We start from the raw sequence: 20,072 nt of genomic DNA on the forward strand, positions 1-20,072 counted from the left end.
TAAAAATATCACTTCAAATAGTAAAAATTCGAATGCGATTATTTCGTGGGATTCATTAACTGTACTAATCCAGACCTACCTATACTATATCAATACAAACATCTGTGCATTCCATACAGAATTCTATTATTAAAGGTAACAATGTGGAAGCAATATCATTGTCTCATGCTTTACTAGAAATTTCTGGGTAATTCAGAAGCATCCTTGATGTTTTGTTATACTCTGACCTACAGTGCATTCAGAAAGTATTCAGACCCCCTTCATTTTTTTCAATTTTGTTGTGTTGTAGCCTGATACTACAATCATTCAAAATTCATTTTTTTCTCATTAATCTACACTCAGCACCCCATAATGACAAAGTGAAAACCGAATTTTAGAAATGTCTGTAAATTTATTAAAAAGGAAAAACTGAAATATCACATTGGCATAAGTATTCAGACCCTTTGCAACAACACTTGAAATTTAGCTCAGGTGCCTCTTGATCGTTGCTGAGCTGTTTCTACACCTTGATTAGAGTCCACTGGTGGTAAATTAAATTGATTGGACATGATTTGGAAAGGCACACACCTCTCTGTAGAAGGCCTCACAGCTGACAATGCATACTGTACCAGAACAAAAGCCATGAAGTCAAAGGAACTGCCTGCAGAGCTCAGAGACAGGATTATTGCAAAGCACAGATCTAGGGAAGGCTACAAAAAAATTTCTGCTGCACTGAAGGTTCCCAAGAGCACAGTGGCCTCCATAATTCCCAAATGGAACACGTTTGGCACAACCAGGACTTTTCCAAGAGCTGGTCGCCCGGCCGAACTGGGCAATTGGGGGAGAAGAGCCATAGTAAGAGAGGTGACCAAGAACCCAATGGTCACTCTGACTGAGCTCCAGAGATCCTGTGTGGAGACGGGACAAAGTTCCAGAAGGACAGCCATCACTGCAGCCCTCCAACAATCTAGGCTTTATGGCAGAGTGGCTAGACAGAAGCCTCTCCTCAGTGCAAAACACATGAAAGCCCGCTTGGAGTTTGCAAAAAAGGACCTGAAGGATGCTCAGACTGTGAGGAACAAGATTCTCTGATGAAACCAAGATTGACCTGTTTGGCCTCAATTCTAAACATTATGTCTGGAGGAAACCAGGCACTGCTCATCACCTGCCCAATACCATCCCAACAGTGAAGCATGGTGGTGGCAACGTCATGCTGTGGGGGTGTTTTTCAGCAGCAGGGACTGAGAGACTGGTCAGGGTTGAAGGAAAGCTGAATGGAACAAAATACAGAGATATCCTCAATGAAAACCTGTTCCACAGCACTCAGGACCTCAGACTGGGCCAAAGGTTCACCTTCCAACATGACAACGATCCTAAGCACACAGCCAAGACAACACAGGAATGGCTTAGGGACAACTCTGAATGTCCTAGAGTGGCCCAGCCAGAGCCCTGACTTCAGCCCTATGGAGCATCTCTGGAGAGACCTGAAAATGGCTGTCCACCGACAGTCCCCATCCAACCTGACTGAGCTTGAGAGGATTTGCAAAGAAGAATGGCAGAAAATCCCCCAATCCAGGTGTGCAAAGCTTATTTTGTCATACCAAAAAAGACTCGAGGCTGTAACTGCTGCCAAAGATGCTTCAACAAAGTACTGGGTAAAGGGTCTGAATACTTAAGTACATGTAATATTTCAGTTTTTTCTTTTCAATAAATTTGCAGACATTTCTAAAATTCTGTTTTCACTTTGTCATTATGGGATACTGAGTAGATCAATGAGAAAAAAAATGAATTTGAACGATTGTAGTATCAGGCTGCAACATAACAAAATTGAAAAAAGTGAAGGGAGTCTGAATACTTTCCAAATGCACTGTATATATTATTGGACTTATCCTATGTATAAACACAACTAGCTACATTTGTATACCATTTAGCAAATACATAACTAATACTCTGACCTCTGTAAAGATAACTGACTTCAATTGTAAACTTTAAGCAGATAAATGGAGTTGGAATAGGTAATGTTTATTTCTACTGTTACAGATTGCTTTTGCATATATCCTAGATTATAAATATATTTTATGTATTGTTATATAATGTATACAGTGGTACCTTGATTCACGAACTTAATTCGTTCCACGATTCTGGTCGGAACCGAATCAAATTTCCCCATAAGGTTCAATGTAAATAAGGTTAATCTGTTTTGACCCCTATGAATGTGGTCGCCAACCGATTTTGGTCGCCAACCGAATCAAATTTTCCCATAAGGTTCAATGTAAATAAGGTTAATCCATTCTGAACCATATGTATTTTTTTTTAAACCACAAAAATATGAAACAAAGTACAGTACAGTATGAAGAGAGAGAACACTAACCTTGCTTGAGGCGACTTCTGGCGTGGAGGACAGGAAGGCGGGTGGGGAGGCGGTTATTGTTTGGAGGGAGAGTCCCCCTCGCCTACAGGAAGCCATGACCACGTGTCAGAGCAGGGAAGATGGCTGCGGGTCGTGTTTGTCACCTGATGCGGAGTTCGCGAATGGAAGCAAAATTTTGCGAACGGTGCTGTTTGTGAACCGAATTGTTCATGAACAGAAGCATTCGTGAACCGAGGTATTACTGTATTTTGAAAGGGCAAAGGAGGTGTACAGTTGGTTTTCCATCAGGAAACACATTCTCCACCTTCCCACTGAAATTCTGATGTCATACTATATGAGGAATGGTGGTCTGTGCTGTTGAAAAACCCCCACAGTTAGAGCACAAATTACATTGCCTGATTATCCATAAAAATGGGGAAAGTCTCATTTTTTATTCAAGGTCTGGAATGTTTTCTGAGAATACAGAAACTGGCCAAGCAGGAAAGTAAATTTTTGGAGTGGGAGATGTCAATGAAGAAGTTACAAGACACAGGCAAATTTTCAAAATCAGTAAAACTTTATTCTATTTCCATTCTTTGCCATTAACAGAAAAATTGGAGAAAGCAATGTTTGTTTTACAAAGATAATGCATCTCCCAGAGAAGAAAAACCCTAAATTGAGAATAGAGGTAACATGGAAAAAACACAGTACTGCCCTCTATTCAAAGAAAATAACTCCTGATCTTTTTGGTTAAAGTAATACTTAGACCAATCATTCAGTTTGCTTGCTTGATAAAGTGTGGCTGAGGGAGGGAAGGGGTAGGGAGAAGGGGCCTGGAAGGAGGGGAGAAAAAAAAAGCACACAGACATCAACTATTTCACCTTGATGAAAGTCTCAATACAGCTATGGAAAGCCTAAGTATTCTTTTACAGTACACTGGGTGTTGGCTGCAAAAAAAAATATATTCACTTCAGGCACAACTTTTTAAATTTTTTTAAATCAGTAAAATAAACCGGGTTTAGAAGCTGCAGTGTTGTAAGCAGCAAATTGTGCATTGTTTTAAATATCTTTAAGTTACCACACTGATGGCACACTTTATCCTTATGAAATTCTGCACTGTACATGCTAATTGCAGATTACAAAAGAAAAAAAAACTAGTAGTCTACTCTGGAAAATACGTTCAGTGAGATCTAGGAGATAAATTTGCTTGCTAAATGGATCTGAGTTTAAATGAGACATAAAAACATTAACATTTGGCCATCAAAGAAATGTCTGAGTACTCATAAAGGATTCTATATAATACAGTTAGTATATCTATCCTCATACGATCCTCAAAACTGGATGAAAATGAACAGAAAGTCAACTTTCCCTGCCTTGGAGGATAAAATAATTGAGACCTAAGGCATAGTAATACCTTGGCAGAATTGAATTAAGGAAAATATATGCATGTTGTGTCTATATATATATATATAATCTTTTCAGTGCAGAATTTCATAAGGTCTACCAGAGTAGAACTGTCTATAATGTTTACTTAAAGAGGCAAAGTAGATTTGCGGTTACCAGTTGCTTTAAATGCACCATTCAAAAAGCTTCTAAAATGTGTTAATATAAGGCGCCACCTTAGGTTCTCCAGGATGCAACTGTGCATATTTTAAAACTGTTTCATAAATTTATTTTTAAACATAACATGAGGAAGGTGTTAAAACTGGTGTAATAGCTCCTTAGATTTTGGAAGGAATGAATACAAGGATATTCAGTACCCTTCACCAGACCCCACCCTTGTTCCAATGTTAGTTGCTTTGAGACCAGTTAGTCGATAACACCAGCTTGACGAATCTTTCTCTCTGTACCAAATCCCTGTAAATGGCAAAATAGTATCATGAGTTTAAATTGGATCTTGAAATAAGAGTGAAAGTAGCTATAGGTATCACAAATACTCATTTTGCTATTGAGCTCTCACTTTCTCCCATTTCTTGCTCTTACCCACATTTAAACATGCTATCTTTTAAAATGTCTCAGCACAGCCTGGTCCTTTCCAATTCGTACACCTGAGATATTTCTTGCAATTATCCAAAAAAATGAAAATAGAATTCCACACATTCCTTTTGCGGGTCCTCCTTGGTGTATTCTTTTTTGCTGTTAAAAATTAGGCATGAGTAATTACCTTTTGAATAGCCTTTGAAGTGCCCAAGTATACACATCTGCTCCCAGGGAATAACTTCTTATAGTGCTTTCCCAACAAGTATTTTTTTTTAAGTTTAATTAAAAGCAGCATTGCACTCCAAAATCCTGATTAAAATCTGGCTTGTCCATACTGGGTAGATAAGTACTGGTCAAGAACTAGTAACTTACCTGCAACTGAAGTTCTTTGAATGGTCATTTGTGAATATACACCGAAAGGTGTATGTGCATAGAGCTTTGTTTGAAACCTTATAGAGCTTAAATGATTTTTTGAAAGGAGCCTCATCCTTCATGTATACCATGCCACTAAGTGTAGCTCACACCAAACCCCTTCAGTTCCTAAAGCCAACATGGAACCCAAAGGAATAGTGAGGTCATCTGACACTAAGTAGGTGAAGAGTACTGGTCATGTGATTTTGTGACTCCCACATATGGGTGAGTAGCCAGCTTCTTACTCAGGAAAGGTTTGGTCATCATAGGGTGACCAAAGGTATTCCAAAAGTTGCACTTCTCTGGGAGTGCAGGTCCAGTCTTAATTCTGGATAAAGAGCCCAGCATAGTTGCAGTTAGAAAATCTGTCAGAGAAAAGCTGCTGAAAAGTCCTTGTGTAGAACTTGGAGGGGGGCATTCTTACTTAGCCACCTTGGAACAAAGCATGATGGCTGCCAATATCCATTTAGAAAAATGTCAGGGGAAGAAACTGTATCCTTTAAGTGGGATTTGGAAGGCCAGAAATCAATGCTGGTCTTTGCAGAAACATACCACACATTCTAAATAAAGTATGGAAGAAATATTCAGAGAATGATTATTTCCATTTGTGTCAGCTTGGGAGCTAAAACGGGCTGTATAATATTGAAAAAAATTGGGACCAATTTTGGAAGGAGGTATCTGGGTGAAAGACTATTTTGCCCAATGGAAAATAAGGAAGAGAACATTTTTTCATAAGGCATAGTTCTGCAGTTTGATGAGCTGATGTTATTGCTACCAAAAATGCTGCCTTCCATAACAAATGGGCCGGTAGCCACAGGCTCAAAGAATTTCAACATTAACAAAGAACAAGGAAGAAGCTACAAGGAACTGGTAGAAATGCAAAGAGATAGAGGTGTGCCAAGCCTTTCATGAAAGGCTTCATCAGTGATTTGGAAAAAAAGAAAAGTATCTCCCAAAGAAAAAAGGAGGAGATGCTCAGAAGGTATATCCTTACTGAAGGAAGAACCAAGTCTTGCAGTCTTAAATGCAATAGAAATGCCAAATATGAGGGAGGTAATCAAATTGTTCTTTTCGGGTGAAGTCTTCAAAAGATTTCTGTTTCACTTTATAAACTCTCAGGGCCATGGAGAAACCAAATAGTAAAACACAAAATAGATCCATCTATTATAAACTGAAGAAAGTTGGTGGGGATTTTGTTCCCACAATGTAGACGTTTACAAAATGGGCCTTAAGGTTAGATAGCTTATAATGGGAAGACAGGTATAAATGGCAAGAATTGTTTTAAAAGAGTTGCAACATTAAAGAAGAATTTAAATAAAAGTATTTAAATAAAACAGTACTTAAGAGCTATCAGAGTTCAAGGACAAATATACTAATGTTTGACAGACAAAAGCAAACTAAATGAGCTTGGGGGGAGCCACGCTTAATCACATGGTAGGTGTAGAGGATACTGCTCCTACAAACAATCCTGTAAGCTCTGGAAGGTTCTGAACATGGTCTACACAGTTGCATAACCCTTATGTGTGACTCACAGAGACCACAATAAATAATTGCAGATTATTAACACAAAGAATATCTCCAGAAATCTGAAAGGTATCAAGAGAGAGCAAAAAAAAAAAAAAAGTACACTGGAATTGAATATTTTCAGTGAACATATAGAATCTGTCCACCCAAGGTGAGTTGGTAGAGCCCTCATTAACCGTCTCTACTCCTTGTGAGATATGGAAGAAGGGGACTCAGAGATGTGTGTCCTCTCTCAAAGCTCACTTGTTGTGGAACCAGCTAACCTCAGAAATAAGAACCATATCCTCATTATTAATATTGAGAAAGTTGTTAAAAACCTGGCTGTTTAGGCAGATATTAGGGGATTTGGATTGCAACAAATAGATACCTCAGACATCTTTGGCACTACTATCGTTTTACAAAAATTATAGTTGTTATTAACTGAATTATGATTTAAATTGTGTGATTTTATTTATTGTATATTTTTGTCTGTAAGCCACTTAGATTCATTCAACCAAAGCAGCCTAAAAGTACTTGCAACAAACAAACATACATTTTCTGCAATCTCTGTGGAAAGTGAGTGAATGAAAGATGGGAAATTCCAGAGAGGAAGACAAATTTTAGAATTTCACAACTCTTTCCCCCTTTTTTTTGCAGTTCCTTCCACACCTATGTGTTCTGGAGAACTAAAGGCTCTGAAACAATGTGGAAGATAACTGGATATGGGAGGGGGATAGGACTGCAAGGTAAAAAGAGAATGGCAAAAAATAATCTCCCTCCCCACTCTGCTAACAAAAATTCTCTTGGAACAAAAGGCATCCTGACAGATCAAAGATTAAATCTTCTATTTTCATTCCATATTCTCACTTAGTCTTCTCACCACTAAACCCTAAGCACACACTTTTGTCTTGGGATTTGGATTTTGTTCTTTATTATTCAGCACTCTTGCCAGGAGTGATCCCATCAAATCCTGTGAGTATAAACTATTCCTGAGAAGGGAAAAATGAATTCTTCCCATTTTTTTTTCTTGTTTACTCTTTCACAGCTGTAGGTAACACCACAAAATACAATGCTGATATGGCATGAAGATTGGCTTTCTTTATTCCTCCTTCTCTGATTACCATATGTAGTTCTGTTGCCAAATACCAACTTAGATTATTTTTTGTCTTTCTGAGCTACCTCAGTTGCTCAGTCCATGTGATACATTTCTACAAAATTGTTTACTGGCTTTCCATCATCTTTATTCAGCAGAAGTGTCTCATATTTAAAACTTTCCACGAATGTTTTCTTCTGAAGTCTATCTTTTGTTATTTTGAAGAACAAGATACCTTCACTGTTCAGTCCTGAGGTCATGAAGAGTCAGTTCTGACTCTTCATGACCTGATGGACATCAGTTTGCCCAGAATGTTTAGACTACTGTACAACTCGCATTAGTTCCAGTGAAATAGCTAATATTAAGGGATTACGGGAACTGTAGTTTAAAACATTTTGATAATACTAAATTGCCTATTCCTGTCCTACGCACATCCTTGTCCAGTTCAAATAAGAAATTTAAGAAATTCATAAATTCATTATCCCTTTCCAATGATGTGGCCACCAGAAATCATGTCATTCTATCATAGAAGCTGAATTTCCAATACTATTATTAATTAATTAATTAATTACTATGGAATACTGGGCAAATTTCCTGTAGCATACCTTTGAATTATCCGGTCCCCTTGGCTGACGAAGAACAGTTAGACGAGGAGCACTGGCATCATCCAAATTAATGCTCTTTAAACGGTTAACAAGTCTATCAGGACGTGGAGCAGCTACAGCCTTAGCACCTTCACTGTTAACAGAAACCAAACAAATCAATGGGAGAATGAGCAAAAAAGAAGAAAAAGAATTTATTATAAAAATACTATGGCTTTTGATTTCCCCTCCCATACAGTCCTAAATGATTACTAAGCTGGGTAATAAAATGAAAATCAGAATACTTGGTTTCTACAATAAACTTCCAAATGTAAGCTCGAGTACAGAGCAAATCAAAGAAAGCTCAAATTGTTCTGATGATTCTGACAGAACCACCTTTGCAATAAGCATAATTGAACTGCAACCTCCATATTTAAAACTCCAGTTTTTAATATGTGAAAAACAGATTAATTTTAAAAAAGGAGACTAAGTAGAAAATGGTTGTGTCCAAATATTACATAAAAATGAGGCTAGCTATACCACAGCGCTTTCCCTCCCATTTTGAGTGTAAATTGAACCACCAGATCTGCTAATTCCTGATTTTTGGCATTCCTCTCACGCACTTCAACCACTAAGTTATGTCAGGGAAAAATTTTCCTCTCACATTTGTATTCTAGGCGAAAGGTATGGAGAAGTGAAGGCAGCACAAAGGACAGGAAAGTTATGGTTACACAAAGAGTCACCTACCCAGATATATGAATGTAAAGAAGCATGTTTTGCAGATAATGATTATGAAACATCAACAATGAACATGGAAAAATAGGCAATTCATAGAAGAGGATATACAGAGTAACTGAAACAATAATTCATGTATTTAGAAAACATATTTGCAAAACAAAATGAGCCTCTGCACAAAGTGAAAAAAACAGGGAGGCCCACTCTAATATATTCCAAACAATGTGTTTTGTTATTAATTTCTGTGAATGTGAATAAAACACTGGTTAAGAATAAATGAAATTCAGATTCAGAATTAAGATTTATAATGGCATTTTCAAGATGAAAATTAGGATTGCTGTTCTGAAAGAGATACAGAAATAATCATGAAATATTTTTTATTAAAAACTTTTGGGAGGAAAAAAATCTGCCACAGATGGATTTTAAGTGTCACAGAAAGCAGTATGAGAAAAATTATAAATCAGGGCATGAATCTGGCCTTTTCAGATATTTTAGACTCCACAACATTCTAATAAGAAAAAGGGAGTTCTACTTCAAACCATTTGGAGACAAATTGCCTTTCTCTGCTATAAATAAACAGATAATCAAAACGCTAACTGAAAAGTAGTGACTACAACACATGATCTACGTTAGTCATTTGAAGTAATGAGAAGTGGGAAACTATAAAATATTGCTGTGTATCTCCCTGTCCTGATACCAGGAAGAAGAATCTGGTAGCATGTGTTGGAATTACTGAATGGTGGATTAGGATAATATTTTGCAGGGTGACTTTTTGGTCAATGGGAGCACTAAGAATTTTGAAAAAACATTGTGGCAGCAGGCTTCTCAAAACAATGATTTACAATACCCTCAAGTAGGAGGCCAGATGGTTTCCTATATACTTGTTTTCAAAAGATGTGATACTTCCATGGAATATGGTGATTTTTATATTAACACAAACTGAAGCTTAACATCACAATAATCAATTAAGGTTGTAAAGCTATGATATTCATTTATCAGCACATCAGTGAATTAAACAGAATATACTTTTTGTAAGCAAAACACATACACCAATGCTGGTACAGATTAATTCACCCAAACTGATATAATGCTGCAAGAAAAGAACAGCTAATGAAAAAGCTTTTGTAATATTCCTGAGATCAGGATTGCTTAATTTATTCTATGAAAAGAACAATACAGCCAATGACCAGCAGTTTCTTACCTAACACGCCACACATTACAGGCACTGCATTTCCCTGTGCGTTGATTGAGGATGACTGAAAACTCTACTTCATCACCAGCCTGCAATTCCACTCCATCCTGAACTTCTTTCACATGAAAAAAGAGTTTTTTGCTGTCACCTACTTCATAGTTTATGAAACCAAACTGAAAGAGGAATGGAAATTATCTTATTAATTGCACAATGTAAGCATTATATTTCCAACATGTTTCCCATACCCTTCAGATTACTGATTTTTTTTTCCTGATACAAGGACACATTTTCTTATGTTTTAGAAAAATCCAACACTCTTTTATCAGGAATTAAGAAGAAAGACATTTGCTAAAGGGTTTCCCTTTATCTGTAGTAATCTCATACTTCCACCCAAATTAAAAGTTGACGGTCCAGCTACTTTATTTAGATACAAGCCAAACACAAGACCTCTAAAACTTTGCCAGACTTCCAGATATTCAGAATAATGTTAATGTTATAGGAGTGAATTTTAGGCTTTCAGGTGCTGTGCTCCAGAAACTGGAGACCATTCAACTGGAACCTGGTGTTAAAACACATTTAGAACAAATTATCTTGTCCTAAAGGTTCTACTCAACTGTTTAGGATTGAACACAGAACATGGTTGTTCTGGGTTCTAGGTTTTAAATTAAACCAAATCTGGAAGGATCCCAGAAGGATTTTATAAGACAAGTAGAACAAAGCTGGTGTATGCTGCCCCCATTCCTTCTGCAACTTCCAGCACAACAAATCTGACTGGCCAGCCTGACTCCCAATCTTCCAAGTGCTTTTCCTTCTCTCCTTCCTGTTCCTTAGCCACCACCACAGCAATCTCCCAGCATGACATATCCACTACTGTGAAATTAATCTGCCCAGCACCTTCCCTTCCCTCTCTTTCACCAGATGATGTCCTTCGCTTTTTTCTCCCATCCTTGAGCCACTTCTGCCATAATACCCATGTTTTCATCTGTGCCCAGAACACAACAGCCTCATTTCATTAGAAATACCTGTGGTTCAGCTCAAGCAAAGGCCATCAAAAAACAGCTGTTTCATACACAGAACATTCTGTATATACCTAATAACCATCTTTTCCTAGTTACTTGAGTTTTCTTAAATTCAACAGTATAGTTTAGGTTGATGGAGGGATATTTTACTGCTACTATTGTTAAAGTATTATGTACAGAAATGTGGCAAGCAACAGAATCCATAATGGTTCTAACCAAATTATGCCAACAAATCTGGAAAACAACATAGTGGCCAACAAATTGGAAGAAGTTAGTCTATATACCAAAACCAAAGAAAGACTTAACAAAACTGTGCAAACTGTTATACAACATTCTTAATGTAACATGCTAGCAAAATGCTTAGGATCATTTAACGCAGATTAGAATCCTACATGGAAAGGGAGATGCCAGATGTTCAAGCTGGTTTTAGAAAGAGCTTAGCAATGAGAGACATTATTGCTGATGCACAGTGGATAGTTGAGAAACCCAAAGAATACCAAAAAGAAGTCAGTATGTACTTTATTGATTATAGAAAGACCTTTGTTTGTATCGACCATGTCAAGCTGTAGAATGTCCTTAAGAAAAATGGAATCCCAAGACATCCGGGAAAGAAATGGCAGACTGAGGATAGCTCCACGAAAAGCGGAGCTGACAACCATGGGGGAACAAAGAGCCGGCAAGCAGACCAGCTCTCCGATAATTCCTCTCCGGACAAGAAGAGGTCTTACTTGATGTTGCCCACAAGTGCTCCAGACAACTGCTCCTTATGAGGAAACACAAGACAGCAGTCTCCTGCAGGTTTAGAGCTCTGGGAGATGAGGGAATAGCCATCTTGCTCAAACTGCAGTTGGCACTTTTGAAAGGACACTAAGTTCGCATACTTCATTATTTTCAGAAACTGCTTGTTAACTGCTTTTCAGCTATTAGGAACCTTTGGATCGATAAGTGTTTACAGCACTGGGTGAGTTTCTTTCAATCCTTACTGAAAGAAGTTTTAAATACAAGTTTAAGAACTTAAAAAATTATTTTTGGAATAAGCAGCAAAAGGTGATTAAAACTTTGATTTTAGAAAGTTACAAATGGACTAAGGATCCAGATAAGTTTGAAATAAGATTTTAGAATTAATTATAAAGAATCCTTCCCATAAGAAAATGCTTTTGCTTTGAATTAAAAAAAAAAACATAGTAAGACTTTAAAAATTGAACTCTAGAGGGAACTAAAGATTATAATTAAAGAAGAACATTCAAACTCAAGTCACAATTACAGAATGAAGCAAAATATTAACATTGGACATATTGAAGGATATTTTTGAGCAATGGACCCAGAAATCAATCTTAAGAGTATCTGCCTCAACACATTAGACTGTGTTTAAAAGATGTTATGGAAGAGGAACAAGTTTTACCTGACAAGACTGAGACTGATTTGAAAGTGGATTTAAAAATGACAGGCTACCAGAATGACATGGTAAAAGATGTTACACTGGACATACAAAAGAAACCAGCTGATGTCTTAAAAAGGATATATAAATAACAAACCAAGAGAGTAACCTGGATAATTTTCCTATATTAGATCTACAAAAGAGGCTTGTTAAAGCTTTGAAGAATTTTGTGAGAAGGGACAAAGAAAAAATGAAAAGAAATCAAGTTCTAGGACACATTTGAAGAGATTAAGTTCAAGATTGTTAGAAAAGGAAGGAATATAAAGTTATTTGATCAAGGTTAAAATAGATATGTTGTTATTTCTGATAACCCTTAATGAACTTTTGCTGACATTAGGACTGAAATGACAAGGCTTTGTGGATTTGTTTATAGATAAGAGATGGGATATGGGAAGGAGAGATCATTTGTTGCATTTTAAGAGAAGGTGATAAGTTACTAAAATTGTTTATACTTGCTATGATGAATGGGGAAGTCACTTTTTTACATATTTTTCTTTCTTTACTATATTCTTATTTTTCTATTTTTTTCTGCACCTTCTATTTTTCTTTTTATTCTTTTCTTTTTTCTTTTGTATTCGTTTTTATTGTTATAATTGTAATCTTTAATAACGTTACTATTAAAAAAAGGGAAAAATGGAATCCCAGAACAACTCATTGGCCTCATGCAAAGCCTATATACAGGACAGGAAGCTACAGTCTAAATGGAAAATGGTGCTCCAGGTCAGCGAAGGAGTGAGGCAAGGCTGTATACTCTCCCTTTATTTATTCGACCTATATCCTGAAAATATGCCAAGGGAACTTGATTGGAGGAAGAGGAGTATGGTTTTAAAACCGGAGAAAGAAACATCAATGAACTGCACTATGCTGATGACACTATTCTGATAGTTGAAAATGCAAATGATCTGCAATCTGCAAGCTCTAATAATGAAAGTCAAGGAGCATAGTGAAAAAATGGGACTAAAATTAAATATAAAGGTGACAAAATTTATGACAAGTACAGTAACCAGCCTTAGAATTGACAGTGAGGATATTGAAGAGTTGTATAGCACCTGCTTTTTAGGATCGACTATCAACAGTAAAGGAACTGGCGATCATGAAATACTCCACAGTATTTGGTAGAGTAGCAATGAAGGCCTTGCAAAAGATATTCAGATTCCAGGATGTGTCCACACCTACAAAGATCAGAACTGTGCAAGTAATGGTTTTCCTTCAGAGACTCTATGGAAATGGAAGTTGGACTTTGAAGAAGCAAATTGGCTTTCAAATTTGAACTTTGGGGTCAGAGAAGATTCTTAAAAATACCATGAATAGCCAAGAAAACGCAAAAAAAAAAAAAAAAGATAATAGAACAAATTAATCCAGAGTTCTCATTCAAGACACAAATGACCAGGCTCAAATTACCATGTTTTGGACACACTGGGCAAAGACCTAACTCTCTTGAGAAGTCTATAGTATTGGGAAAGGTGGAAGGAAAGAGAAGAGGACAACCAGCAGGCAATGGATGCACTGTTGGAAGACCTGAAGGGCCAGGTTAGGGACAAATCATCCTATGAAGTCACTAAGAGTTGACACCAACTTTATGGTACATAGTCAATTATTAAAACATTGGGAATTGAAAGTTTTGCTAATCAACTGCAGAAGGCTAATGTATCTGTCTTTTGCCCACTTTCATTGTAGAATGACATGAACAATTCCAATATTTCTATCTCAGTTAAAAAAATAAAGCTGCTGTCAAACCCAAAAACAAAAGTCATACACATTGTTTTAGAATATTTGATACAGCACTCTTGCTAAAACAAGTTTAATCTGTGTTTCAATGGAAGAATAGAAGAAAGAAGATAAAAGTTTAATAAACACAAACTATGAAGAGAGAGACAAAGATAAACCACATTTGGTGAAACTGTGCAGCACATGTTTGCATAAAGTTCAAATCCTGGCATCACGTCCACATAGAGCTTAAAAACTACCTATCTGAGACCCACAAAAGACACTTCCAAACTATATAGATAATGTTGGACAAGAAAGAGTAAGAGCTCAATGCTACATGGCAGATTCCTATGTTCATACAATTAAGGTTTCAAATTACATTCTGACTGAACTAAAATAATGTAAAAGTCAGGAAAAATTAGAATTCACTTATGTAATTACAGTACAGATAGAAAACAGAATGCTTTCACGCTTTATTGCAGCAGTGTACCAGAGGAACTGGTACAGGAATGTTAATATAAAATGCAAAACTGGCATTCTCATTTATATACCAAGGAACAATAGAAAACTGCAAGTAGCCCTTGCTTACCGACTGCCTCATTTAGCAACTATTTCAAATTACGACAAAAAAAAGCTTTGTGACCAATCCTAGAATTTACAACTGTCACAGCATCCCAGAGTCATGTGATTGCCATTCAGGCGCTTCACAACTGGCTTGCAACGAGCAGAGTTAATAGAGAAGGTGGAAGTAAAATCATAAGTTGCAACTTGTGATGTTTTGCTTAAATGCAGTGCTTCACTTAACGACCGATGGGGAAGTGAGGTCATAAGCCTGTCGCGGTCATGTGCTGTTTTGCTTAGCAACCATGGCAGTTAGCAACAGAGTTGCCGGTCCCAATTGTGGTCACTAAGCGAGGACTACCTGTATTTCATCTGCAATAATTTTGTATTATTTTTGTACTTCTTGATTTGAACTGGGCCACTTCAGAAAAAAGTATTTTTCTAAGCATCTTATTTACTGATGTTCTTATCAGTCTATCTTGTGAAATCTTTGTTGTAGAGGCAGTATTACCTCCACTTTAACCAAGTTATTTGAGTTAGCTTTCAATCATATTGATTTATTTTTGGGATTATTTTTAATGAAAAAATTCTGAATAGAAAATTTACAAATAAATATACATGGTGCTTTGATGAGAATGTCAATAAATTATTATTATATTTTGTTTCTCTATTTTTTCTATGTAGCTTTGTTTACTATGCAAAAAGGAAAATGTTTTTCACAATCTTCCTTAAAGGAGGAATTACAAGTAGTTAATCCTGGGACAAGAAGGCAGAGGCACAAATGCCTGCAAATACCCTGGCAGTGATTTGGGAGTGATGTAGAAACCAGTCTTTTTTCAGCTGGTGCTCTCTAAATGTACTGGAATTAAATTTGCACAATTTTCAACTAGCATGTCAGAGGCTGCATTGGCTGGGAATTATTGAAATTGGTCCAGGCATCCTGAAGAAGACAGAAGAGGCAGAGATTAGCATAGGACCATTTTAAAGTGGCAGCAGACCCATTATAGATGACCTATTCACACTGTAGAAGATCTCTAAGGGAGGAAAGTAACCTAAGTATGATATTACCATAAGGTTGCTCTTATGCCAGAGCTAGTAGCACTAGCTTTAGTACTACGGTTAGGTTGGCAGAACAGGGCAGAAAATATAGAGTACATATCAGAACCAACCACATCAGTAAGATGTTGCTGTCGCCCATCTGGCAATTTTCCTTGATGAAATCCATGGCTCTGAAGGAGCTTATGGTCCCACATTACATGTTCCATCATGCACTCTCTCTCCCACATAACTGCAGGATGAGGAATCATATTTCATTATCTCTTTTCTTGTGTGAAATCAAAATTGAAGTTATCTAGCAAAAAAGCCCCTCCAATTACTGTGCTGTAATTTGGCAGGCTTTGGGGCCAAAGGATGGCTCTACAGTGCTTGCTTTCTTCATGGTACTTGCTCAACAAAAAAAGGGGAGGAGAAATACACCTTTTTCAGACTGACAATAAAGCTATAAAGCCTTGTTCCACTTGCATGTAAAAGTACCTGTCTGAATTTGGCAGGTGGCATCCTCATAAAAAGAAAAATATACCTGAAAGTGTCATCTAATTCTGGCAAATGTCAAAGTAAGTTGTAAGTATTTTTAAAAATTAAAATGACAACTAGCAAATAACACTATCTTAAATATGGTAGGCAATGTAGGCCTCAGCAAGGCCTATTGTACCTGAAAAATTAATTCACCTGTGCTAAGCAGTTAAAATTTGAATAATAGCAGTTTGGCATTAATTTGATTACAGGGAGCAAACCCCACACTCACTAGTTACTGATGTTACCTAGTAAAGTAATGAAACATCTGCAGCAAACGATCAAGCTCAGAGAGCACCAAGGGCTCCACAGTTCAACCCTGAGCTGCATATATTCTCTCCTATTAGAATTTGATTCTTTTATATACAAGCAGCAACACAAGCTATGAATGAAGAATTATCTTCTTACCTGATCTTTCACACATTCCACGGTGGCTCTACGGAAAGATGTTATGTTGCAAGCCATTGTTTGCCCATTCTGACCAAAGACACAAAGCTGGAATTTCACGGTCTCTCCTTTCTGCAGACAGTCCCCTTTATTTGCCATGCCAACAATTCCAAAAGGATAGACCTCACCTTTCATTTCTCCTAAAAAAGACAGCACAAAACCAAAAACATACTTTCATTAAAAATATGAAGTAGCAACTAATATTCTAACTAAATACTAAATTCTGTGAATTTATTGTGTTAAGAGAATAGCATGCAAGTCCTATTCCAACTAACAGACTCCTAGATGGAAAAGTTACCTGATACATTCCTAGAACAACATATTAAAGGTCCAATGAGGATACATATTACTCACCATCCTCCATGACTTCAATCATTCCTTGGTATTCTGTTTGGGTAGGATCTACACTCCTGAGAGGGCGAATTACTTTACCCGTGTAAACAGTTGGATCAGCTTCATCTGTGATGCCATTTACTACAATAAAAGATCAGTGATGGCATTTACTGCAATAAAATTACACACTTTGGCAAAAAAATGTGTAAAATCTGATGAAACTATTGTTTTAACTTACTGACACAATGAAATGATTCAAAAAAATCCTGGAATCTTAGTAATAAGCTAATTCTTGCTTTTTTAAAGAATACTCATGGTTTTTAAAACATTTTAAACATACTCAATGCTTATAACACCATCAGTTTTAATAATGTTGAATTATCCATCTAAACCCAAAAATAGCATTTTCTTCCCAACTGGCTGTATCATTTAATTAGGCATATCGAGTTTTTTCTGAATGTAGAAACTGATAGGTGAGGCACATCCACTACACCAAATTCTGCATATACAGAGAGGTACCACTACACAACTTTTCTAATGTTGAATGTGCTTGCTGAGTGAACGTTATGCTCTATTTCCTATTTAATAAAAATATTGGGTAATTTAATTATTCTATTTATTGTAATCATAAATATTTATTACTGCTAAAAATATTTAGATTACTATGCTAATTCACATTTCCAAGATCTCTGATTAACAATATTTTCAAGCTGTATGCAGAATGTAATCTCTAACATTATTACTCAGTAGACATTTTTTAATTTATAGGGGACAGACACACTAATATTTAATGTAAACATATATACAATCAAAGAGATTTACAACTATAGTAACTTTTCCAATGATTATGTGATGAAAACATTTCTTGCCAGAAATTAATTTTCTCACTCATAGCTTTGAAGGCTCACTGGCCAAAAAATGGGCCCAAACAAGGAAAATTCTGCAGGCAACCTCCAAAAAATAGCCCTATTTAAATAACTGTGTATGTACAGTGGTACCTCGGGATACGAACTTAATCTGTTCCGTGACTCTGGGCATATTCCGAGTTGGTCGTAACCCGACGCAAATTTCCCCATAGGGTTCAATGTAAATCCGGTTAATCCGTTCCGCCCTCCGAATTTGGTTGCACCCCAAAGCAAATTTTCCCATAAGGTTCAATGTAATTACCGTTAATCCGTTCTGGCATCCGCGGACCACGCGTCAGGGGCGGGAGAACGGCTGGGTGCCACACAGCGCGGCGGGAGAACGGCCGGGCACGGCGCGGCGGGGGAACGGCCGGGCACGGCACGGCGGGGAAACGGCTGGGCGCGGTGCGGCGGGAGAACGGCCGGGCGCCGCGCCGCGGGAAAATGGCCGCGGACCACGTGTCAGGGGCAGAAAAATGGCCGCAGACCACGTGTCAGGGCGGAAAAATGGCCGTACCCCGAGGCGGAGTTCGCACATCGAGATAAATTTTTGCGGCCGGAGCTGGTCGTAACCCGAAAGTTCGTTAGTAGAGGCGTTCGTATCCCGAGGTACCACTGTATATAATCACTGAAAAGAGTTGTGGCTTGTAGAACAAGGTAACCAAATATTATTCAGCTAGAGAAAATCCACTATGAAGAAAATGCTTTTTTAATTTAAGGAGAAAAAAACTTCCAATTTTTTCATAATACCAGACCCTGGGGTCATACTAAAAAGCTGAATGATGGGAGGACTCAGAATATACTGTACTAAAACATACTAACTTTTAAAAATACAACACATAACTGAACCGGGTAGATATCATTACTGCAGACAACTTGAACAAGTGTGACAGGCACACTCATGCCCACACCAAAATAACTTTTTGGCTTTGGAATTGAAGTGCAATACATCCCTAATTTTCATTTTCTCATATATAGATACCCAAACACACACATAGTCTATACATGAATGTATCCTAAGCAAAGAGGTTACTCCTAATCCCTAAATGATCTGGTCTCTAGCTTACTGGAATGGAAAATCAGAAGCTTGCAGCTAGAATGGCTGGGGGTAGGTATAGTTCACCATTTGACCCAGAAATCTCCATCTTCTTAACAATCATGAACTTGCAAAATTATCTTCTGTAGTGTCATTGCCAGCCCCCCCCCCCCAAAAGGAGCAGCTAAAGACAAACATTTCCTGCTGTCTACAAAGAAGAACGATATTGCCTCTTTGATACTGGCTGGAGAAAGTGACAAAAACATATTTAAGTGGCTGATCTGATGGAAAACTGAAACAGAAGGGAGAAGGGTAGTAAGATTTCTGCAACAGCAATTCTAAACAGATAGCAATCAAAGGAGGAACAGGGTCCGATTACTGGAGAAGGGGAGAGAAATCAACAGACTCTATTACTGGGCTGTTGGAAAGATGTGACAAAGTGAGGCTCTTATATACCTATTAGCTACAAATAAAGGCAGGTCTCCTTACATAATCCATCCTAAGCAAAGAGGTAGAAAGGGAAGATTATAGCAAACATATCTCCTTGGCCTTGGTAAAACCACTCTGGATTGAGCTCAAGAGCAAGACTAAATAGGAAAAAGAGGATGTGACCAAGAGGAAAGTACACAGAGAGACTATATTGGACTTGCAGACCAGGAATGCAGTCTTGCACCTCATTTCAACAGCATGCTGTTTTATCATCAGTGAATATACTGTCTTTGCACTGCATGTCTAACAACCAACAAAAGAAGTAGAAAATATTTGTCATCTTTGGTGCTGGATGGGGTAGCACTGCCCCAGACAGACCCAGTGCATAATCTGGGGGTCCTCCTAGACTCACGGCTCCTGCTTGAAGAGCAGGTGGCAGCCATGGCAAGGAGGGCCTTTGCACAACTTCGGGTTGTGCATCAGTTATGCCCTTTCCTGGATCGGGATGCCCTTCGAACAGTCACTCATGCCTTTGTTATCTCCCAGATAGACTACTACAATGCACTCTACATGGGGCTACCCTTGAAGAGTATCTGGAAGCTATAGCTGGTCCAGAATGCAGCCGCACAGGCTATTTTTGGGGCCCCAAGAAGGGCCCATGTAACGCTGTTGCTCCGCGAGCTGCATTGAGTACCAGTTTGCTTTGGGTCCAATTCAAGATGTTGGTTATCACCTTTAAAGCCCTACATGGCATAGGACCAGGTTACCTAAGGGACCACCTCTTCCACATGACTTCAACCT

The 20,072-nt window shown here is 37.7% G+C and overlaps 1 protein-coding gene across 8 annotated transcripts in view; it reads right to left on the reverse strand.

Annotated features, from left to right (window-relative positions):
* Positions 1–2,887: 2,887 nt before the first annotated feature.
* The window catches only part of CSDE1 (cold shock domain containing E1), a 43,444-nt gene continuing 26,259 nt past the window's right edge, over positions 2,888–20,072 (reverse strand). For all 8 annotated transcript variants that reach the window (XM_007434673.3, XM_025170828.2, XM_007434671.4 and 5 more), the window contains 5 exons: positions 16,923–17,042; positions 16,530–16,708; positions 9,834–9,997; positions 7,922–8,054; positions 2,888–4,186 (listed from right to left, as the gene is read on the reverse strand). In XM_007434673.3, the coding sequence (XP_007434735.2) occupies positions 4,139–4,186; positions 7,922–8,054; positions 9,834–9,997; positions 16,530–16,708; positions 16,923–17,042 (644 nt within the window). In that variant the 3' untranslated portion in view covers positions 2,888–4,138. The remainder of the gene's footprint in view (positions 4,187–7,921; positions 8,055–9,833; positions 9,998–16,529; positions 16,709–16,922; positions 17,043–20,072) is intronic.

Source organism: Python bivittatus, unplaced genomic scaffold (genome assembly GCF_059951505.1).
Source record: "Python bivittatus isolate LINGU-HERP-01145 unplaced genomic scaffold, Pbiv_v1 ctg000700_np1212, whole genome shotgun sequence".
Taxonomy (NCBI): domain Eukaryota; kingdom Metazoa; phylum Chordata; class Lepidosauria; order Squamata; family Pythonidae; genus Python; species Python bivittatus.